Source organism: Lutzomyia longipalpis, chromosome 2, assembly GCF_024334085.1.
Source record: "Lutzomyia longipalpis isolate SR_M1_2022 chromosome 2, ASM2433408v1".
Lineage (NCBI taxonomy): Eukaryota > Metazoa > Arthropoda > Insecta > Diptera > Psychodidae > Lutzomyia > Lutzomyia longipalpis.
Window position 1 is genome coordinate 22,890,269 of NC_074708.1, and position 23,930 is coordinate 22,914,198.

At 33.9% G+C, this 23,930-nt stretch overlaps 1 protein-coding gene across 1 annotated transcript; it reads right to left on the reverse strand.

Moving 5' to 3' along the window:
• Positions 1-298: 298 nt before the first annotated feature.
• Positions 299-20,223, reverse strand: LOC129789645 (protein lozenge). Its single transcript, XM_055826634.1, has 6 exons — positions 19,111-20,223; positions 17,942-18,181; positions 12,543-12,656; positions 8,603-8,872; positions 2,123-2,263; positions 299-1,573 (listed from the first exon to the last, which is right to left on the reverse strand). Exons 1-6 carry the CDS (start codon positions 19,349-19,351, stop codon positions 954-956), a joined length of 1,626 nt encoding a protein of 541 aa, XP_055682609.1. The 5' UTR covers positions 19,352-20,223; the 3' UTR covers positions 299-953.
• Between the last annotated feature and the right edge of the window lie 3,707 nt (positions 20,224-23,930).

The following is a 23,930-nucleotide window of genomic DNA, read 5'->3' on the forward strand; positions in this document are numbered from 1 at the left end:
AAAAATGTCAAAAATCACAAAATTTTAATGAAACTGACGGTAAAAAAGTTTAATTTTTTGCGTTCTTAAAATAAAAAAAATCCCATAAACAAAAAAAATTCTCGCTACACTCGTGCTGTACATTTTCTGAGTTTCTCGACAATTTCTTAGGGACACGGTGTGCATCAACTTAAAGTTAAAAAAAATAATACCTACCTACCTATTTTTTATTTCATCCATATGTGTCTCATTTTTGTATCAATATTATATTTATCCATAGATAGAAAAACCACAATGTGCACAATATTATTTTATTTTCATTTACTTTCATTATACAAATTTCATTAATAAATCAACAAAGTCTCTCTCCTTGGCTTCTCACTCACTCAATATTCTCTACCTATAATTCACAAAAAGACCATAAAAGTATTTTCACGTGGAAACTAAAAATTGATCATAGTAGTGACATCAAAGATTCAGAATTTTCTTGATTAGTTGGCGTCATTGAGTGAATTGAGAAGTTAATTTTTTTATTACACTATTTTCATTTTAAATAATAGCTTATATACATTGTTATAAGAGAGTTTTTATTATGGCCAAGAAATTCTTTTTTTGCATGGAAATGATTTTTCTTATAGTTTCACCATTTCCACGGTCTAAAAAACAATTTTGATTTATTATAGTTTTCAATGGCGGTAGAAATTAGGTAGACAAGGACCTAGCTTTCTACACTAACCATTAAGCCGTTATAATTTTTCAAAGCTTGATGGAGTTGCAAATTTTTCATAGAAAGAATTTTCCAATCCACATAAAGCTTTGATTTAGGGAATTTATTAAATATATTTAATTTACTTATTTATTTATTTTATGTTAAATTATATATTTTCAATGTCTTGGAACGACGATATGCTTTTATTTAACTAAAAGGGTCGTTTAACTAAATACTAATTTATGTTAAAAGTGCCATTTTGTCTTCAGTACGGACGCCACACGCTGTTGGGATCCCCACCTTGGACGTCCCTCGTGTGCTGCGTTGAGTCTTCATTTGGATCTTCCTGATCATCTGTGGACATCAGGGTGGGCCCTGTCACTCCCGGGGGTTCAATTTCAATCTCAATACAACCACGACTAGCACCCAAGGAGCTAATTGTGAGGGAGTTCTCTGGATTAAGGTACTGCTCAATTTTATCCGTTCCACCGTGAAGGTGCAAATGGATTTGATTTTGATTCACGGTGGAATACAGCTGGGGGTAGAGCAGCATTGCTGGAGCTCCATGATTGGGATATTGATGTTGAACGGAGGAAGAGTGTGGGGGTGCAGGTGGTGGAGGTGGAGGTGGCGGTGGACATGAACTGTACTGGTAGTTGTTGTAGCCGTTGGACCAGTTTGTGTTGTAGGGTGCATATGAGTTCATGGGGTCAAGTTCTGTGGTCATTTTAGTGAGACCCGATGTGGCTGATGGGTTGAAGGAGCCAACATGGCAGCCAGATTGGGGATGATGACTCGGGGCACTCACACTGGCCAGATGATGTGATTGGCTTGTTGTGGAGTGATGGTAATCTGTGGCACAAAATGGTGGTTGATCTGTAAGAACTGAAAAGTCATGCAAAACCCTAATTAGATCACGAGATCTTTTTTTTTGTAATTCTCCAGTGGCATTGCTAGGAGTTTAAGTATTTTTGTTAAAGAAATTTGTGTCATGTGATCTTAAAATGTTAGAAAAAAGGTGTAAAACATTAGAGAACAACCGTCGAACATTTGAAAGCAACGAATATTAGAAAATCAATGTATGCATTATCAAACGTTAGAAAATAAGTGTCATACATAAGAAAAAAAAATGTCAGATCTTTGAATTCCACAAATTAATTGTCAAAGGCTTTTGAAAAGAATAGCACAGCTTCTGTGTACCATCTAAAATGCTACGTCGTTAGATCGGGCTCAAACTCGAGATGAGCATGAATTAGGATCCTTTTAACCTTTCTTTAATTTTAAAAGTTTAAAAATTAAGTTTTACATTTTGATTAGCCGTGACCTAATGGTCGCGAAATGGTTAAAAAATATATTGAAAAAGTGTAGTACGAAATTAATTTTTAATGTACATATTTCAACAAGAGATTCTATGTTAAATCCAGATTAGTTTACCTGTAGGCAGGTGAAGATTTGTGTGATCAATGGGTGTTGCTGCTTCATAGCCATACGACGCCGGGGTTGGATACGGTGAATATGTTGAACATGATGAACTCGTGTATCCTGTCCATTCAGCTGCACCCATCATATTACTTTCTGAAATTAAAAAAAAACGTTTTAAATTTAAAAGAAAGCCGACATATGGACTTAGCAAAAAGTTTGTGAATCATCAGTGAATATTTTGCATTATTATAGTATAGAAGTCAGCTATACAAGAGAGTATTAGGTAGGAATAGGCATTTGTCACGACGAGATTTATATCTTTTAAAAATTTGCATGGATAAGCAATTTGCACAGCAGTTTGCGCACATTAATTTAATTGATCGACTTTATACAGAAATAAGTGTTAAATTCTATTTTTATCAATCATGTAGAATTAAAAAGAATTTTGTGCAATGCTAATGAGGAAAATCCCGGAAACTTCTTGGAAAATTAAGGCATCGTCATTTTCCAATGAGGAAGATTTTGCAATTGACTGATAAATTGTCGTACATTGACTGACAGGCAAACACCTCATGAAATTACTGAGAAACAATAAAAGTTTTTTTTTCATCAAGATCTTCCCGATTCTGGAGGATTATTTCTCCTTCATATTATGAATAATTTCTCTATAGAGTCAAAAATCATATGGTGCGTTTTATTGAATCATTTTTGCTTTAAAAATATTTCACCAACTAAACGACCTTGTCGATTATGCGGCGTTTTTTATGCTTCTCACCAATTTACACGTGAGATTTATTTCTCTTTTTCCCCCACATTGCCTTATCTCGAGTCATCATCATTAAATTGAAGATATGTGTGGCCATTTGTAATTTGTGTGTTTGTAGAGCTAAACCGTCTAAAAATCAAAGAATTTCCGGTGGATTCTCTCAAGTCAACTAATCATGTCTCAATGTGTTTCTTGTTTTCCGAATTGAGAAGTTTAGCGCCAATTGATTGGATCTTTTTATTCTTTCTCTAGGAACATTAAGGGAGAAGTTAAAGTGAGATGGAAGATGCATAGAATGAGGAACTATTAAATTCACAGACAAATTTTTAGTCATGGATTTTTTCTGCGGTATTTGTTTGATGATGGACGAGACAAATTTACCAACAGGTATATATTCGGATTAATGTATCCATTGAAATGTCCCGGAAATCATTCGCCAGCAAAAATTTTCACTTCTTGCGAGGGCCTTTTACATTTTTTTTTGGTAGGTATCAGAAACTTTATGGGATTTTCATTGGCGGTAGAGACCAAAGTGTGGGATTCTTGAGCAATTTAATACACCTGAGAGGAGGCACTTCAATTGGGTTAGCAACTGTCCTCACGTTTTCAACTCATAACGTGATTTCCTCTGCGTGCCCCGATGGATCCTGCATTAATAAAAAAAATAACAATTCAAGTGGGAGCAAGAAGTAAGAAGCAATAATGGGGATTATTTCTCAGTGCAAATTGTGAAGATGCAAATGTGAAAATGTGCGTACTTGTGCCCTCTGTGACCCAAAATGCAATCAAGAATCACGGTGTACATAATCAGAAGCTGCAGCCACCTCCCTTTTTTTCTTACCTTCACCTCCACATCACACCAATCGATTGGATTGGATTGCGTGATCAACCTTCCCTGGGACGCAAATGCATAAAATATCTCATTGTATATTTCCCAATGGTGCGGGGTGAGAAATAACAGCATTCCATCAGCCCAAATTAGACAGCTCATTATACAACACACATCAATTTCACACTTCAAAAGTGCAATCATATCGTCCAATCTTCATTTCTTCTCACTCTTCCATCATATTTTTTCTGCACTCTATTCCATTCATATTATGTATGAATGAACACACGATGCCGTGTCAAATTAACAGTTGCTGATATTTTTTTCCTTATTTAATATAATTTCTGATCGAAGAAAATGATCATGTATGTTGTACCAGGTATTAGCTTCCTTTTCTTCCTCATCCACGCACATATGTCTCCCCCACGCAGTATAAGGAAATTAAATGAGTCCGTGTATCGCGTGAATTTCATTGTTCCACCCTGAATGCAAACACCGCCCCATTTGACCCCTCATTCAAAAACATCCTTTTGTATTCACACTAAATATCAACATCCTCTCCTTACACACCAGGCTCTATTGAAATCCCGTATGTATCCAAATACAAAAAAAAAAAGAATTCTTGCAGTATTCTTAGTAAGATTTTTTTTAACACGATACTTTGCTGAACTGAAAGCTTTCTTTTGTGAAGCATACAGAGTGAAGTACCCCCTAATCAATGAATTATATTTAGTTGGTACTTTGTAATTTACGAAAGAAAAGGTAAAGGTTCACTGTGCATGTTATTGACTTCCTGACCTCTGCGCTTGCCAGGAAGTGCGCCAAGAAGATAAAAAGCTGAGATTGAAGTTTTTTTGTTAAAAAAATTTTGAAGATTCATTTCTTATTTATTGTTAAAAATCATACTCGATTTATTTTGATAAAAATTGTGAAAATGATCATCAAAGAATAAAAAAAATGAATTGAGTTTGTTCGAATCAGATTAATAATTTGATTAAAATATAAAAAATAATATAATAACTTAATTTCAATATGTCTCAAAAATAAAATTATTTAAATTTTTTTTTATTGATATACAACTAATACAACTAATATTCACCAGAAGTATCCAAACCACATAATTTACAGGTTTTAAGAACGTATATTTGTGTTGTTTTTTAACGTTTAATGGTTTTTAACATTGAACGTTTATTTTTCTAAAGAATTTTAATCTTTTTCTACGGTTTGTAAATCTCACTTATAAACTTTTTTACATAAGTTTTTGCCTGTAATTGATATGGTAGGCATATGTAATATTTGGACACTAAAACGTCCTCCTTGACTATACATTCTATTAAAAAAATATTTTTTTTTGCTATTCCTATTAAAGGAAAAACTTATTTATTTCACTTTTCATTATTATGTCAAGAACATAAATCTTTGCTTACATTAAACATAGAAGATGCGAGTTAACGGAGGTTTTCTTTACATTTTGCCAATTCCTCGAGATGACGAGAAAAAGAGCACGCGAGTGCAAAAGAAAATGATGATGGTGATCGATGAAGCGAGAAATTCAAACAAAATTGAACTCAAATTATTCTAATATTGTACTTTTTTTCTTCGTTTTTTTTTTCAAACACATTATTTTCTTATGTAAAATCACTGCACTTTTTCACCTTAATATTCTTTTTTTTATAATATTGAAAATATTATTCTCTTGCAATTGAAAAATAAATTAAAAAAATGGCTGTCGAGGAAGTTCTTTTGCTGAGATTCCTTGTGAAGTTTAATCTCCCTCACGTATCAATTTCAATGAAAATATTGAGCAAAAAAATATCTTCTCATTTACATCTCCTTTTTATTTATACGGTATATTGATATTTTTAAGGTGCAATTTTTTTTCACCTTTGATTGAATAAAATGTGTGTGGTAAGGTCGTTGTAGTCAACACTTTGCAAAATTGCAGCTGAAAAGGCAACGTAAATTGATACATAAACACGAGATTTTCTTCTTCAATCAACTTTTTTCTCATTCGCTTGACTGTTCAATGATACGGAGAAGAAAATCATTTTGCACGGTGAAATACGATCCTCCTAATGAAATTGTGACGACACCGTTGGGCTTCTGCTCGAGAGCGATAAGTTTCATCGAAAAATTATTTTATGCACAATGGCGGAATTATGATTTTCTCTACAATTTTTCTCCATAAAATAATTATTTTAAACTTTAAAAGTATGTTTAATTGTAGAAAAACAAACTTTATTTTTTTTTGCATGTGTTGCAAATAATTCCGTTCTTATGCACTATATACATTGATTGCATTCACATCCGGTGTATTATTGAATTTTTGTTCACAGAGAAATCGACATTATTGAAACAAATAATAATAAATGGAAAGAATATGAGTGTAAGAGGTTTAAGGAATAATAACAACAATTTTCACTCATCCCAATGGGTTCAGTGATGAGCACACAATCAATATATTCTTCTTTTCGATGCACTGACTCCGAGTGCAAAAGGGTCGCTCGCGAAAGAGATCAGTATCATACAGAGGTTGTGCTGGATGCATTAATAATAATGATTATTAGGTATAAGAATGGAAATGTACAAAGGGGTGGAGGTGAATTGTTTGCATCAAAATTACATTGATGGATGAATTTATTGAAAGAACTTTATGGAGTGTTGAAGAGTAAAATAATGTGCTGCTAAATTTGCCAAAAACACTTCAGCTTGTCGTAATTATATTGGAGAAAATAATATAAATTTGGGGTTTAATATTTAACTTTGGAATTAGCACCCAAAAATACATTTAAGCAAAGGTGCTTCAGGGTGGGCAATCAATATTTCAATATTTTCTGGGTTTTTGTGGCTGTACACCAGAAGGGTGCGGGAGCTAAATTAAATGTGGTTTTTTTCGTGTTAAATTCTCGATTTAGATTTTAAATTGAGGAAATTTGCTTAATATAACGTACAAATTGTTGCAGAAAATTAATATATAACAGTGTTGTATTAAATTTTCGGGCAATATTTGAGGAGGTAAACCTGTCAAAGATATCCTTGATGTGTAAGTTAATTAATAGAATTACAAAGTTGCCGTGCAGACATTGTAAATATCTTCCAAAGCGTCTATGTCACTGGGAAGGATAATTAATCTAAATATGCTGCATATTTATGGTATGAGGATGAGGGGAAATCTTAACGTGGACGCTTACCTTAACAAATACATTGGAAGAAAATTTTATGTTGAAATTACTACTTTAAAAAAAATGTTAATCCACACAGGAGACTGAATTACTTTTAAGAAAATCTTAACATTAATTTCTAAATAATCTGAGGATTTTTAAATACTTTAAAGAAAGAACAATTTAGCTGTATGGATGATTTAAAGATAATAAATCCCAGATTCCAGCATTTATAGTTTATTGAAGAAATATCTTTAAGGATATTTTGCAATATACGAAACTGTGTATATCTTGACGAGATTTTAACTAATATATTGCCATGATTCCTTAAGTTCCTAAAGCATCACCCTCCACATTTACGATGAAATTTAAAATGAAGCATGAGGAGTGACGGAATTGTTTGACTGCTTCGTCAATTTGATATTAAGGACAAAAACACATCAACAAACTCTGCGTTTGACATATTTTGTTATTAATTACCCTGGCATGCTTTTATAATATCCTTGTTGAGCGTTTAACAGCAATTTTCAAGCATACGTACCTCGCATGTTTTCCCTTTTCTTTCAAATTTCCCGCGAAAAAAATCACATACATAGCATACATACATATAAATTTTGAAAGTGGATTCCAAAGGAATTTTCTTGAAAAGGATATTGCTTGGAAGCACTTCAAACGGGGTGGGTGTTTTTTTTTTTTTTGTTTAACTGAATGAACCACTTGAATGTGAATGGAAAAGACTATATGTTGTATCAATGAAAGTGTCTCAAAACCACATAGCGGGAAGCTATATATGTTTTTTTTTCAACCTCAGGAGAACCTTATTGAGTGGTTAAAATGTATGTAATTTCATTAAATTGAGGAGCCACGAATATGTGGTCAAAACTCCCAATGACCACAAACTTTGTCGAATTTGATTTCATTTGGATCTTTCGTGGGTGATGCACCGACTAAATTTGTGTAGTTTGTGTTTTACTGGTTTACCTAATTATAATTAAATTGTTTTCCCCACTAAATCACGCATTCATCATGATTAGATTTTGGTTTTGGCTCAATCAACCGTCCCCGCAACTGATTTTCTCTTTTTCAATTTTCGGTGCGAATTAAAATAAAAAGAAAACTGTGGGGAAGAGACTGATTCCAACAAGGCAAGTTAGTAATTTGATGCTCTTTCAATATATAGGGGTTAATTTTGTCCAAATAACACTCAAAGGTAATCTGAGGAATGAGGTATAATATAATCTGCATCACTTCCCATGCATATGAGTAGGGAAATGATCTTAACAATCAACAAGAATACAAAGAGAATGGAAAAGAATGAAATTCAAGTTACTTTTGATTTTCAAGTTCGTTTTCTTTAATATTTCTTTTTGATCATTCTGTTGTCCTTATGGCTAAAATTGAATTTTGGTTGGACTGCTCATTGAAATCTCTAAAATATTGAGCATTTTAATCCATATTGCTCACTGTATGTTCGGTTAATCTATGTTGATTTGGGAGATTTGGGATGAAGATTGCACAATGATTCGGTTAAAAAAAATAAGTTTTAGAACTTCTTGTGAGAAATTTCAAGAATTTTAATTTAATTAAGTTAGAAGGTTTTACTCTTTATCATACTCTACGATTAAAATACATATTGAGCTGAAAATTTTCTAATTTTCTAATTCATAATACAAAGTAGAGATTTATTCTATAATAAATCATTTTAGGAGTTTGCAGAAAATAAAACATTTTCTTACCTTGTATTTGTGGAGCATTCGGTTTGTAGTGATCTTGGCAGTCAATTGTTGAAGCTGACGATAGGATTCCATTAGTTGATGAAGATGACGATTGACTCCCCGATGGACCAAGAGATGCGGCTGAAGGTGCTGAAGGCAACTGATTTGATGACGATGTTGGTGCTTTTCGTCGATACGATTCCAATTCCCTTAGATGACTCGGAAATGGAGCATCGAGGAATGGTCTCTGACCGAGACCCAGAGCTCGATATTGATGACCACCAGTTGGACCTAATTTGGGATATGGTAGAAGGAGAGAAAATGCAACAGTGAGTTAACCATTTGATCTTCTTTCCCCGCCATGGTGTGGTACAGTCAATTTTGTGCCTATAATTTGGGCTGCACACAAAATCATTTCCTATGCATCCTCTCTATTTTCTTCTCTATACATATGCCCATAATCAATTCATCACCGGATTGAGGGTCTTTTTCGGCAACAGTTGCATGGCTTTGCAAGCACATGCAATTTTCCTGGCTGGGGGATGTTATGTATGGGTGTTGGGATGTGTTTTCACCTGATTTGATAGTCGCTTGTGGCAGTTTATTGACCAGAAATTAGACACCTCACCTGGCCACTGTGCAGCAATCCGCACTAAATGCACACGGATGTGACTTTTCAGGGTGAAATAGTATGGGGTGGGTGTGGGTGCGGGAAAAACACCCAGGCAGCAGTGACGGGAAAGTGGATGAATAAACGCAAAACCGAGCGTCCGTTTATCTGTGTTTTGTGGACGTAATGAAGAGCAGCGGTTTGATATTCTAATCCTATTTCTACCCAAAATACACGCAGTGCCCTACCATTTTGTATATAGGGGGTGCAAGGCATGGAGGTATTTTTAGAAGCGAATTGCTGGGTTCAGGATGGAACAGGAAATAACTGTTGGTACGCAATCAACCAGCCAGGAGGAGCACCCCGACGGTCCTCTGAATCCCCACACACACACAATATACCATTTTATGCCTAAAGAGAAGTTGAATTTTCACACGGCATCTCCTGTTCAAGGCATACAATGCACCATACCATGCTTGGGAATAATTTCGCGCAAAATTTAAAGGGAATTTTCCATCAGGGAAGTGTTGTACACAAGTTTTCACAAACAAGCATTATTTGACCCCCCTAATATAAGGGTAAGAGGTTGGTGGATTTAAATGCGACATGCAGTGTGCTATTAATGAGGCTAAAATCATTAGCAGATGGGAATGCGTGCTCTGGACACATTGTATTTGTCATTTCAGAGGGTGTGGGTGGAGAATGTGTATTAAAATATTTTGCATATTATTATAAAGTGTCACAGCGATCATTGATATTGCTAGCGGCTATCTTTCACTGTAACACATCATTTCTCTTTAATGTTAACAGATAACTATTGAGTGAGAGGATGCTAATTCTGAACGCGTGAGGTTTTAAACATTGTGATGTCTTTTCAATAAAATGTTTTTTTTAAGAGCGTATTTACCACTAGAAGATGTAATGAGCGATTCAGTGATATTTAGAACGCAACGGGTGGTTTTCATTTATTTATTTTCTGGCTCCTCCCAGTGTTACCAAAAACAATGTAATTGACCCAACTTTTGCTATTTAAGGACATTTTAGTCCTCCACTAATTTATTGTATAAAGCGAAGCATGGGAAAATTTTGTAATACATCCTAATTCATTCTATACAACGAATGGTGCAAAAGGTATTGGGGTTGATGAATTGTATCAAATCAAATCACGTGCTTCCTTCCACAGTTGCACGCGTTTATGGATAAGCGCCACTGTTTTCAAGAGTACTTTTCGCCATCACAAACGCCCACACAATTCACTTCCGGTGTCCAGTGATCAGTCTCCCCATGTCAGTTACTAATGCATTTTAGTGGTTGGGCTATTTGCAAAGTTGCATCCATTCGAAGATTTTGCCACGGAAAATTTATTTTCCACGTTGTGATTTGGTGCGATTAATTTGTGTACATGAGGTAACTGACGAGAACTACGTGGGATTAGACTTTATGGATGGTTTTTCGCTATAATAAGTACAGAGGGGATTTTTTTGCGATGCAGTGAGTTGGGTACATACAACAGATTTCAAAATTAATTTTATATTAAGGATTTTCTTGCTGTTTATTTATCAATCTTTAAAGTTGTGACTATAAAGAAAATTTAGCATCAGCATGAACGTGATAAATTTTGCCAAGATTCAGGACGTTGATTCCTTTTATAGCATAATGCATATCATACTTTTTTTTTTTAAATTATTTATAGAGGAGACCAGAGATAACGGAAATAAAATTAATCAGGCCAATTTTGAGATATTTTGGATTTTAAAAGGAAAGTCTTATTGGAAAAATTTTCCTAATACTTTGTTAAAAAAAATGCTATGCTGTGTTAATAATCTATGAATCGTATACAATTAATCAGATTCCCTCTTCCTCTATAGTTTATTAATGATGCCATTTGTAGTACTTTTTACTACAAAACACAAAAATGTATTTTCATGTATAAAGAAGATTGAGCGTAAAATGAGTCACTATGTGTGAAAGATTTGTTTTTAAGAGCTACGTTTTGTCATTTGATTTCTATTTGTGGCCTAGAAAATAAAAAAAATTAAAATAAATAGAAAGCTCATTTTAAAGTATTTTCTAGCAGAGAAAGGAGATTAACCACTTTCCACAGGGAAAATCTTCATTCGAGGAAACAATCCGGAATCCTCAAAAATGCGAACAATGACGTCATCATAGAGTTTTATTTGTCTCTTTCAATGGCTGACACATAAAAGTACTTTTTCAAAACTCACTGACGAAACATCAGCGTGAATGTTTCATGCAGTTAAGGATACATACAATAAACTGTGACGTTATTATTTGTATTTTTTAGACAAATCATTGAAAAGCTGATCCCAGGGTAAAATGGGTGAGACTGTTTGGCAATCTCTGAATAATTTCTAATTTTTGAGTTAAATTTTTAAAATTATGTCTTTCCGAGATTCAGTAGCTTTAGTGGCTTTAGTGTACCCAGACGGAAGTTTCTGGAGAAATTAGAACATATTTAATTTAATTTTAAATCTTCATCTTAAAATTGATTAAAGAATAATAAAGCAAACATTTCATTCTTGTGGGCCCGATACTTTAATTTATTTCTTATCCATGAGAGTTACTATCCGACAAAACTTGAGACATTTCTCACGATACATATATTTTCCTTCTTATCGCAATCGTACACGTTTTTTTTTTTACTAAGCACCATGTGAGAATAGAATAAAATGTGATAAAAAAATCATGTGTTTGTGCATTTTATGTGTGAAATGATGTATAATTAGAAAAGGCGTGAAATGCTAAAAATTTAGGATTGTCAGTACTTTTTATCTTCTCCCCAGCTGAGAATTCTCATCACTATCGGTGTGAGAAATTTATTTAATTTCATTGCGTAAAAGCTGCGAGACTTTCTTATCACAAATTGGTTTCGTATTAGCCTATTTCACAATATGTTTTGCTTATTTTTTTTCGTTGTTTTTGCGGACACTCCGTGGTTTGTCGATATACTGACCAAAAAGACAGACTGTGAGATTTGTATATAACAATATTTTAATATCATTTTTTTCGGTATTAAAGTTAATTGCGGCTGTGTCATGTGGTTAGTGAGAAGTTGATGGTTTTGCAAATACTACACCATTTTTTTGTGAGAGAGTCGTATTTTTTTTTAACATCCACGCTTAAGTTCATTACATGACTGCAAACACACAATATTGATAACACGACACATAAAATTTGGCGCACGCACAAATAATGAGATGCACATGTGGTATTTTGGGTGTCTCACCACCTATCTGTTGAAATGCAACATGTGCTTTGGAAGATGGAGCGAGCGATGTGGATTGGAGGGAAAAAGGTTTTAAGAAGACAACAAGAAAGGGGTTTTCTTACTAGTTTTTGATCGTGGTTCCCGCGGGCCATCCACTGTCACCTTAATTGCTTTGCTGTAGGTTGTTACTTGGGGTGGTGTAGTTGAAATTGTAATAGTCAGACTAAAGCTCTTTCCTAAAAAAAAAAGAAAAAAAAAAATTTTATACCTACATGGGTGTATAAAAAAATCTATCTTATTCTTCTTTTATTAAAAAATCCAATATTTTCTCTAAGTTGCAATTTAAAATTTTTTATAGTTCTTTTGCTGAGTTTTGCGTGAAAATGAAAGCGAATGGCGGCATAATAGCACATAAAAGCAATTGATTTACGACACCAGAGAGTCTCTTCATAATATTTGATGGTGTGTCCATAAAGGTGTGTGAGAAATATTGGGGTGTTTTATTTATGGTGAAAATTGCAACAAACAACGAAGAGATCAATACCATAAAGCACTCCACTACCTTTGTATATAGCATACAAGACACCACTAAGAAGTTTTCATACAAAGATTCATCCGTGAAATTGGGATTCAGTGGCCGCGTTGAGCTTTTGAAGAAGATACAGTGTGTTCGGTTTTTTTTACCTCGCTTGTGCGGGGGAGGTGCATTCGGGAGATTCACGCACAAATATAATTATAGGTTAAAGTTACTTAAAAAGCAATTAGCTTTATGTTTCAGTAGCAACCACAAAACCACCATGAGTGGAAGCTATCATGAGAAATTGCTACAAATTCAACGCTATATATCTCACACTTTTTTTTCTATCTTTCTTTTTTTGGATATATTGACTCAAATTTTTACAAGCTGCTCCCTTTTTTTAAAGTTTTCCTTAGCTATTACTTTTCCCTTTTAAGTCATCCAAGCTATGGTAAAGGAGCGCAAAAGACGAAAAAATAGAGGGAAAAAATAAATGCGACAGCATGTGGCAAAAAAGTCCTTTTTCAATGAATTGATTATTAAAAACTCATGGCAATAATTTCAGAAACTGACTTTAATGAGCCACATTATTACTTTTAATAGCTTCAACAATCGTAAAGAGGGAGGCAACAAATGCGGCTGAGGGCGCGTGAAGAAGAATCAAAACACCGAAGCTCAACCACACACAATTGACCCTTTCGCCTTGCAAGGCGTATAGTAGGTGCTGTGCCAGTGTTCTTGGTGATGAAGGAAAAATAGGGAGCTGTGTTCCAGAGTTGACTGAATCAGTAAAACATTCAATCATTTTTAATTTTTAATTAGAATAATTTATAGCCGAATTTCCAAAAGTGATTTGAGCTGGGTGTTGGTTGAGTTGAGTTAAAGAATTCTTAGAATAATTTGAAAATGCGTGTAAATATTTTAAAATTAAAGGAAAAACGATTTGTGAGGTTAAATTAATAAATTAAAAACAGATTGCCGAATGATCTTGTTTTAAATAATTATAGAATGATGAAAGATTGAAAAATCGCCAGAGATTTTCCATTTCCTCGAAAAACCCGGAGAAAAAATTGTCTTCCTACTTTTTTAAAATTCATCAAAAAAACATTAGCGTAAATGATTATTGCATTTAAAGTGACGTAAAATACTATAAAAACGACTTGAAATTTCAAGAATTTCTTCTCAAATTTCTAAAATTTAAAGGATTTCTTGGTCACTTAACACGACCCACTATTTATATTCTTTGAACAAATAAACTTCTTTATGTCTGATAACTCCACCTAAACCAAAACAAAGAGCAGGGTCATAATTGAAACAGTTTCACCTAAACAGAATAGAGTTTAATGTGTACACCGGGCGACCGCTAAGATCATCGTTGAAATGAGTATGTAAAATGGAAAATGTACGTGGAAACGAGGTAAGGATATATCGATTGCTTTTAGTGGTGGATTCCTAAAAAAAAGTTCGGCCTGATAATTAATTTTTTTGTTGCATAAAATAAATAATTTTTGGCGGTGATTTTGTGTTGTGGGTGCAAAAAGGGTTATGTGTATCGCATAAAAAAGGTGTGCATATAAAAGTGATGAATGATGATTTAATGAATGTCAGCGGAAGGATTGAAGTCTTCAGTGATGCTGTACGAATGCCAAATCTTAATGTTCATAAAACACGTTCCCGCAGTATGCCCCTATATAGGTGAAATATTTTCGTTGGAATACTATTTGGGAGATTGCCGAAGATGAGTCTTTCACTTCTTGCAAAAGGGAAATAATTCATGTAAATTAATGGCACGTGTCAGTTAACATAGAACTTAAAAAGTTGTGAACCGATTTATCTCTTGCGATCCATTTAGGAACCTCTTTCGCTTCAATCTAACTCATTTTTCTCCCTCTATGGTGAATAATTAAAAGACAAAATCGTATCATAATGAAATGGATTAATGGGAATGGAGGTTATTTTGTATTTAAACTCATACACACTCCCCTTCTGGCTATCTTGTTTTTCTTTTTGCTTTGAACCTTCGAAAAACTGAGAGAGTTCCTCAAATTCTTTCACTTCATCATATGGACAATGAAGATGGAGTGTTTGAAATGATCTTTGCTACAATTTTGACTTTTGTCTGCGCTTCGGTATTTCCATCTCCATTCAAAGTGTTTTAAAAAAAAATTAGGTTGCCGCATTTTTTCAACATTCCTTCGTCTTCCTTAAAGAAAATATTCGTTGCTCTGAAAAATTTAAAAATTTAACACCTGTTGATTTCTTTTTAGGGAATTCCCTTATTCATCAGAATGAAAGGAGGATTAAAGCTAATCACAACGATTTTTTACCTAACCATATAGGTACCTAGAGGTGCTAATTTTCCCAATTTTACAATCAAAAATTTTTCTTTTAAACAAAAATTTTCAAAAATTTTCAGCACAACCCACAAAATCTACGGTACGTAGAGGTTAGTGAAAGAGTCTGTTAAAGCTTTTCAACACTTTTGTCGAGCAAAGTTGGTGTACAAGAGAAAATATTGCGGGAGAGAAAAAAAAAGAAGATCTCGGCATTTTTATTATTTTCAAAAGAGGACGATGATGATGTTCGATGGTGTGCACACTCAAATAATGAGGATTTAATGGGGATCCATTTGTATTGTGGCTTTGTAGTCAAAAGGCGCGATTTATTATGATAAATGATAACATATAAATTATACAATTTTATACAATAAAACAATGTTGGGGTATCTATGGAATTTTCACCGTTACCAAAAGATTATCACTTCTTTTCTTACAATATTCAAATGAACTGAATTCTATTTTGCCAATTGTATGATCTCTGGATTATTAGCTGCGTGAATTAAAATATGATTTTTTTCTTCTTTGAAAAGACGAATATCTAACTTATGAGATTGAGTGAAAAATAAGATTATTAAATTGGTTAAGTGGATGGGCCTTACAAGCTGTAAATGAGAATAAATATTTTCAAAAAAATGAAACGATTTAAAAATATATAATAATTAAAATTTCATGATTTTGCATTCTAAGAAAATAATGAAGAATATCAGTTTTTGAGAGAAATGTAGAAAGTTTAGAAAAAAAATAGATTTATTAATTATAAAATGTCTTGTTGGATTTTTATTGGATATTTTCATTCGTTTTAATTTTAAGGTAGGAAGTACTATCATATTTGTCTGTCTCTTTGAATTCTTTACTTGCATGAAATTCTGGAGTTTCAGTAGTGTTTAATTTCTTCATTTAAGAATTGCCTAACAATATTATGACCTGATGAAGGAGACTCAAGTCTTCGAAATTGGTAATGGATATGAAAGATATGGTACCCGTCTATCTTTTATCTTTTTTATCTATTATCTATTTAATAGATAAATCTATCTTTTATCTATTTTTTATCTTTCTATCTATCGCATTAGATAATTAACTTTGACTAACTTGAAACTACTTTAACGGAATAAAAGTTAACATTATAATGTTCTTGATCACCTAACAAATTTTACATACAATAAAACTTTCGATAATTTTAACTCATCAAACTATCGCACAACAAATAAACTTGTTAGGATGGGTTATAAAATATCCAAAATCGATAAATCCAAATTGTCCCATGAATTTTCCCAAATAAAACGAGGGAAATTGTAAAATTTGTGTTGTAAATTGTGGGAATAAATGGGAAAGCAATATTGTGAGATATTTTCATCGGGGTGCACTCTCGTACTCCCTCATTGTCATTCTCACACCCACTATATGTATTTTTACCGCAGTTGTTGCGTATATATATTTTTCCACGGAGCGCCATATCAAAATGTGAAATTCCGTGGAAAAGAGGGTCAGAAGGGCGATGCTTAGGGGGCGAAAATGTAGTCATGGGTAGCGAACCGTGGCCGTTGCAGTGGGGGTGGCGAAAAACACTCTCTCGTGCAAATGGAGTGGGTGTTTCCCAGTTTGGTGGCTCACAGAGAGCAAAAATAAAAAATGCTTCGCGGTTGGTTAACATCCGCGAAAATACAGTAAAATATAGTGCAGCAAATATGTGCAAAACAAAATATATAATACAAAATGGGAAGAGTTTATTCCAACGCGATGGCCAAAGTTGCGAGGGGCAGAGAAAGGTCAAAGTTGGGAAAGGGGGTTAAAGCCTATTTAGCATGATTATGAGAACAGTGAGTAAATCGTTTTTGGGGTTGAATGACAATGCTTAACCAGCATAAAAAATATCATTTGATCTTTGTTTATTGTTGATACTTGTTGAGACAAATCCGCTTAACTCATTTTGCTGGCGGATGTGCTTTTTATATTCCTTATTGAGTTCCATATATTTTGGGTCATATACCGGTGTGGAGCGGGGTTAAAAGGGTGAAATGGCAGTGGACATCAGAGTAATGTGTCAAAGGGTATAGCGAAGAGTAAAGCAGTGGTAATAATGAAAAACAGTCAGTCTATTGCCGTTCCTCAGCACATCTCCATCCACGTTGATTTTGTCCATTTTGGGGGTATTTCAATTGAAATCGCGGTTGGGGTTAAATGAAACTTCTCTCATCAGCAGTTCAACTGTCATTGACAGTTGATTCAAATCAAATATCACGGAGGGACGAGCTTGATTATTTCATTTGCAGCGAAAATTCGCATATGTGTAATTAAATGACATTAAATTGGTTAAAATTTGTGTAAAATTTAAGAAATATTACATAAAAATTTAGCCTAAAATTGATTGGACTTTTTTTGATAAAAGGATAAAAGTTATTAAATAAAAAGTTAAAAGATCTAATAAATAAAAATATTAATACTTAATTAAATTAGGTTTTTGCTAATACCAATTTGATTCATGGTTAACCCATTTGATATGCTGTTTTGAAATAGATCTGAACTTAAAAAATTTTCCTAAGGACTTTTCCTAAAAACTTTCTTATTGGCAATACTAAATCTAAGTTTAAAAAAAAATTCGTTAAAAAAGTGTGTAAAAATCATCATAAAGCTATACGATTAAAATAAATTATGGGAAAAAACTCACCTCGGCCACTTCTTCCCACAAATCGAAGATCATTGAATTTGGCAACTTGGTTTTTCATTACTGCCGAGCAATTTCTGAGTTCTGCACAGTAGTTCTCATCATTGCCAGCACGGACGGTGACCATCGTGCCATCACCGACATCCACAAGGGCGACCACCTTGAAGGCGATCGGGAGGGTTTTATTGGAGCGCCAGTGATTTGGAAGGGCTGAACAGAGGAAATATGGACTTCCCGTTCGAACTGCAACAAGAAACTTTCATCAGTCAGTGGTTATTTTGCCTTCTCACATCTTGGCACAGTGATTCACTTCTGTGTGAAGCCCTTCAAGTAGGGATGGAGATTGGAGATCACGAAGGGGATCAAATTTAGTGATCTCTCTCCTTCTAATATAACACAATTTCTTACATTGATCTTGGCTTGTTAAAAAAGTTATATTGATCTTTATTCCTTGTAATCCTCCTGTTGATCAAACACAGGTATTTTTAAATCGAATTGAGCGCAATATAATTTTTTGAACAATAAAATTCGTTTCATACTTAAATTATTAAAATAAGTGAACTATAAATCCATTTTTCAATAGCTCTGAAGTTTTACAGATAATCCTCAAAACATTAATTTGATACTTTATCACACATACATATATATTTATTGTAATTAAGTTCTTATGGTTCTTATGTATTTTATAATGCTGAAACTCTGTGAATTTGATAAGCTTTTCGGATTTTCCATTTTAACTTTAGGTTTCGATAAAAAGTATCTTTGTTTGAGGATTTGTTTATTTATATACATTTCGGAAGAATAATGAACTTCTTGAGATAAAAGTTAGTGAAACATATCATTTTATTATTCTTTAAGAAACATAAACACAGTCATTAAATTCCTAGAATACTAAAACTAAAGAAAAGTAGTGAATAAATTTTCGTTCTTCTTTTAAGAATAAGATCCATAAAAACTCACGTAAAATCAGTAATTTATAGAAATAAGTTAATTAATTAGAAAAAATTTTAAACGAAATTTAATTGTAAAATTTAAATCTGTCAATTTAATTTTTACTACAAATTAATAAAAATTCTTCTCTTTATCAATTTCATACACTCCTAGGAAATTTTAACCAGAAAAATCATAATTTTCTTAAAAAAAAAAAAAAAAGAATTTATTAAAGAATTTACCTAATTCTCCGGGATACTCCTGCTGCGCTTCGAAGACAAGTCGTTCAGTCCACCAGAGATCTTGTGATCCTGGAGGTGAACTACTACAGCTAGTGCCAGGGGGTTCCAGTCCACTCCCCTTATGATCACTCCAATCACTTCCGGTGGCGGCATCCAAACCGCCGCCGTTTCCACAGTTTGAATTGCCACCACCACCCCCTGCTTGGTGCACTGCCGTTGCCCCCGACGCTGGCAGATGCATTCGGGTTGAATTTAGTGGAGCTATTTTGGCTGTTTGGGATTCACAATTTTTGTCAAGAAAATGGAGAAAAAATCAATCACTGCACACTTTTCCGGTGTCACAGTCCACTTGGTAATGATCGCAGCACTTGGTAATGGGATTTTTTGATGAGCGCGCAGAGATCACTCACAGAACCCGCAATTTGTGGTTCTCAGGCAGCACCACCCCACAGAGGTGATTGAATCCCACAAATTCGCCAAAATATCACTACAATTCTGAGTAATTATTGATTTTAGTCATCAATTGGTGTTGAATTTTAGTGAATGGACGAGATTCTCTTAGTCATCCAGTTTGCACGGTGTGGAAATTCCACGCACTGTGCATTTCTTCTCCGTACACGACGGTAGCTCACTCACAATATCCGTGAGATTCTCATCTCACAGAGTTTAAAATAGTTTTTTTTTCACGACCGGCTCACTATCGTACGTAAGTTGAGGAGTATTTATAAAGCACTTAATTTGGGGATTGTACATGAAATTTGGCGGGAAATTTGTCGATGCGAACGCATGAATGGGAATGGAAAAAAAAACTTGTATTCAAATAGTGATGATTCGTCGTCACTTTCGTAGAATTAACACACTTTCGATTACATCACAAAAATTACCACGTCTCTCGAGTCTACGGGATTTACCATCTGATTGCACACTTTTTTTTGTCCCCAGACCAGGTTAATCTCGTTAAAGAACAAGATTTTCCAGGGGAAATTTCAATGCAGAGAAAAATGAAATGAAACCTGCTTTCGCGGGCTTTTCTCACCCTTGCTACTCACAACGAAAGCTACACACACGGTAATCGAAGAGCTTAGCTGAGAGCGTGTAGGAGCGACAGGTGCGTCCGCGAATCATGCACAACGGTGACTAAATAGAGTCTATGAAATGAGAAGTGCCTCGAGCCCCACATGTAGAAGAGAATTGTGCGACCGAGAGCACAAATAGCAAACACATGGTGGGCAGAGTGAGTGAGCTCCAGTCCATGACGGCAATCCGCCAGTTGATTCCGTGACTGCGAATGTTTGCTTCGCAGCGCACACAGAGAAGCCACGATCTAAGAATGATGTGAGATGAATGACGACAGTGAATGAGTCGCACAAGAGGAGGCATATCTGTGGAATTGTCCGGAAATTTCACGGGGGGCACACTCAAGGAAAACCGGGGAAATTTCCCTCGAATGCGGCTCCATGAGACATCATACACTTTGGCTAATGGGAGATCCAGGAATTCAGGAACGTGAACGTAACACAGCTGCTGAATAGGTGGCAAGGAATCCCCTATGATTTATATTTCTTCCAACACTATGCTTAATTATTTAGAAAAGTATACATTCATTGACGAAGTTGAAAAGTGGGTGAAAAAGTATATGAATTTTTCATGGCGATAACCGCAAAGTTTTCCGGGAGTCTTTGGTTTATAAGATGTATGCCAATTTTATCAAACGGAGTTTTCACGCTTATTTTTTTTATCGTCTAATTGATAACAAATGGTACATGGTTGTTGACCTCAATCCATGTGGAATCACTTGATTCTTAAGCATAACTAAGATTTTTTGCTGATTAAATAATAATTGATAATAATAATTGATTAATATTTTTTTTTCAAATATCATACTCATTAACCATTGATTCTCAATTAAATTCTAATGTTACTCAATTATAAGATCTTTCATTATAATAATCATCGATAATATAACCCTAGGGGACAACCTTATAGAGCTACTATTACGCAATAATTCTGATATGTAATAGACAAAACTAATATTCTTTCGGCTGTCTGTGAGGATTTAAAAAAAAATCTCAGATCAAACCGTGGGTCCTAATATTCTTCCTAATATTCTTTATTTCTAATTTTTTATAAGTTTTCTTATATGAATAAACCATTAATTTTTAAATGAATTTTTTCAAAATATATTTTTACAAAGAATTTTCAAACAAAAAATTTCAACAGTGAAGTCATTTTTAAATAAATATTCTTGTTATGGCAGCTCAAAATTATAAGCTTCATTTTTTAGGCATTGGGAAATAAAACGTTTAATTTTGTGAGTTTTACTCTAGAATGGACAAAAGACTTTTAATAGAGAAATGAGAAGTTAATGAAACGTAAAAAGATATCATGGGGTTGGTCTCCTCTCATGATATTGTGCGCGAGATTTCCTCTCACTGCGCAGAATGTTAAATAGTATAAAAAAGTCAGAAGAAAATTTTGATACAATAAAAAGAAAAAAAGGCCTTTTTCCTAATTTTCCGCATTATCTCTATTAATTTTCTAACAAATTTTCATACTTGATAAAGCCTCAATGAGATAGGAAAAAAAATTATTATTATTGCGATGATTGCGATTTATTAAATTCTCCATTACCCTTGATATCTTCTGAATATAACTCGAGCAGAGATCATTTTCAAAAGTTCAAATGATCATTAAACACAAAATCATAAAGTCTAATTGAAATTATTTCTTCTCTTTGATTAAAAAAGGAATTATAGTTTTGCAGTGAAGTAACTTTTCATACACGGAAAACCCTTTAAACTTCTCACCGACTTAATAAACTCTGTCTTTTTTTTCACTCCACCAGAGAAAGGTTAATTATTTCCTTCTTCGAAAGTCTGACGTTTTCTGGGGAGGATATTATTTTAATGAGGGAACAAGTTCAAAAAGGGACTATTGTATAAAATATACTTTTTGAGCAATTTTAGTAGTAATGTATGTATAAGGAGCATAAAAAAAGTCGAGAGAGGGAGTGGACGATGGGAGCACATTGGGGTGCGGAAAAGGAAGGAAAAGCAGCAGATATTCCCTGTGCACATTGTGTTTTGCGGTTTTTCGACACAAATATTCTTGGACTGCATGTAGACACAACAATATAATGTAGGGACTCGCTTGCTTGAGGAAAAAATTGGCTTTTGAAAAGGAGAATGTCAGTCATCCCAAATATAACTTTCCTAACTTTGTGAAAATATCTGTATAAACAATGCACTTGTACTTCGTCAAAGGCGTCAAAGGATAGTTGGAAAGTATATTTAAAAGTATTTTACCTCGGATGGTTTCTTCTTAGGTGGAGTATTATATGATTAAATCGTTGAGAATGCTAAAGAAAATCCAAGTTAATTTATGAATACCTGGAGAAGTTATACAATATTCTCGCATAAGCATTTATTTTTAATTAAAAATTTAAAATTCCTTTAAGGAATTCTTAAAACCTTTCATGTCAGTTTAATTTGTTCAAATTCGATCAGGCCTTTTAGCAGTAATACTTATTAGGAATTAGTAGAGCTTAACTAATGGCTGAAATCTCAAAATTTGAACGAATAATAGATGTGGTATACCAACTAATAGATAAAATTACTGAGAATGCTTTCTTGGCCCTTAAAATACTTTTTTGAGAAATTATGATCAACGCCATATAGGCCATAGAGAGTCGAAATGCTTAAATTTCAAGCATACAGCAAAGTATCTTCTTCGTCTCATTGCTCGTTTGCACTGCACTTCCCTGTTATACTTTCTATATCAAACAACTCCAAGTTTTCGGATGAATGAAAATCGTTAGCAGCTTTATAATAATTTCGGTGTCATCTCTTTCACGCAAGAACCTTTCATGAAGACTTTGAGACGAATGGTATATTATTTCCCTTGCTCCAGACATCTTCCTTTCTGGGTGTTGAAAATGATACACGCGGGGAGGCTTCATTGAAAAACGCGAAAGATGCACCAAACTCTCATAAGGACTTTAAAGAGTTCCTCAGTGGTTTTGTGGTTTGTAGAACATGGTGTGTGTAAAATATTTATTTTTTGCACAATGGATGCTTTGTGATTGAATGTGAAAAAAATTACAATATTTATCGTTCTCTTTAAATTGGCGCGGCAGCAGGAAGAATGCGAGCAGGTCTTCTCTTTCATTGAAGATTTTATACAGAAGGGATTTTTTTGTAGCCGGCTTGTGTGCTCCTTTATGTGTTTTAATTGCCAGGGATTCTCTTGATGGAAAAACATTTTTTCCGCGCATGTGTTGAGGAATTTTAGAAAGGCAAGATGAGAATTTTTAGCATCAAAATTAATTTCTTCGCATTGGTAATGCTAGAATGTTGCGTTTTGTGGATTTCAGTGAACCAATGGAATTTCTCCACACATTAATTTATTGATTCATTGATTGAGGAGTGAAGATATGAATGAAAATTCCATTGCTGGTGGTTTGAAGATGATTTTTTGTAGCTTTTTCGTGCTTTTATGATATGTATTTCTCAACCGTTTGAGGGGACGTTCTCTTCCAGACTCATGAAATAATCTCGTGGTGTATGCAGCCGTGAGGAAGAGAGAGACCATTGTTTGCGTTTGAAGGTGTGGTTTTGCCATGCTCCGCCTCTGTTATATTTATATTTTTCTGCCCGTGAAAAATTTCTTTTTCAATGAAATATGTAAAATAAAATATTAATGGATGTCAGCACAGATATGCGTATATTTCACATAAAGACTCTCCATCAGGCGTATTTGGATGGAGGTAGAATAATTGAAATTGTAGGTAAAGTAAAGTATCAATAAATAATTTAGGGTGT

Excerpts from the sequence above, each read along its gene's own strand:
- LOC129789645 (XM_055826634.1), bottom strand. The coding sequence starts at position 19,351 with ATGCATCTGCCAGCGTCGGGGGCAACGGCAGTGCACCAAGCAGGGGGT. Across the intron at positions 12,657-17,941 it reads TGTGGGAAGAAGTGGCCGAG|GAAAGAGCTTTAGTCTGACT; the intron begins GTGAGTTTTTTC and ends TTTTTTTTTTAG. Across the intron at positions 2,264-8,602 it reads GAATGCTCCACAAATACAAG|AAAGTAATATGATGGGTGCA; the intron begins GTAAGAAAATGT and ends TTTTAATTTCAG.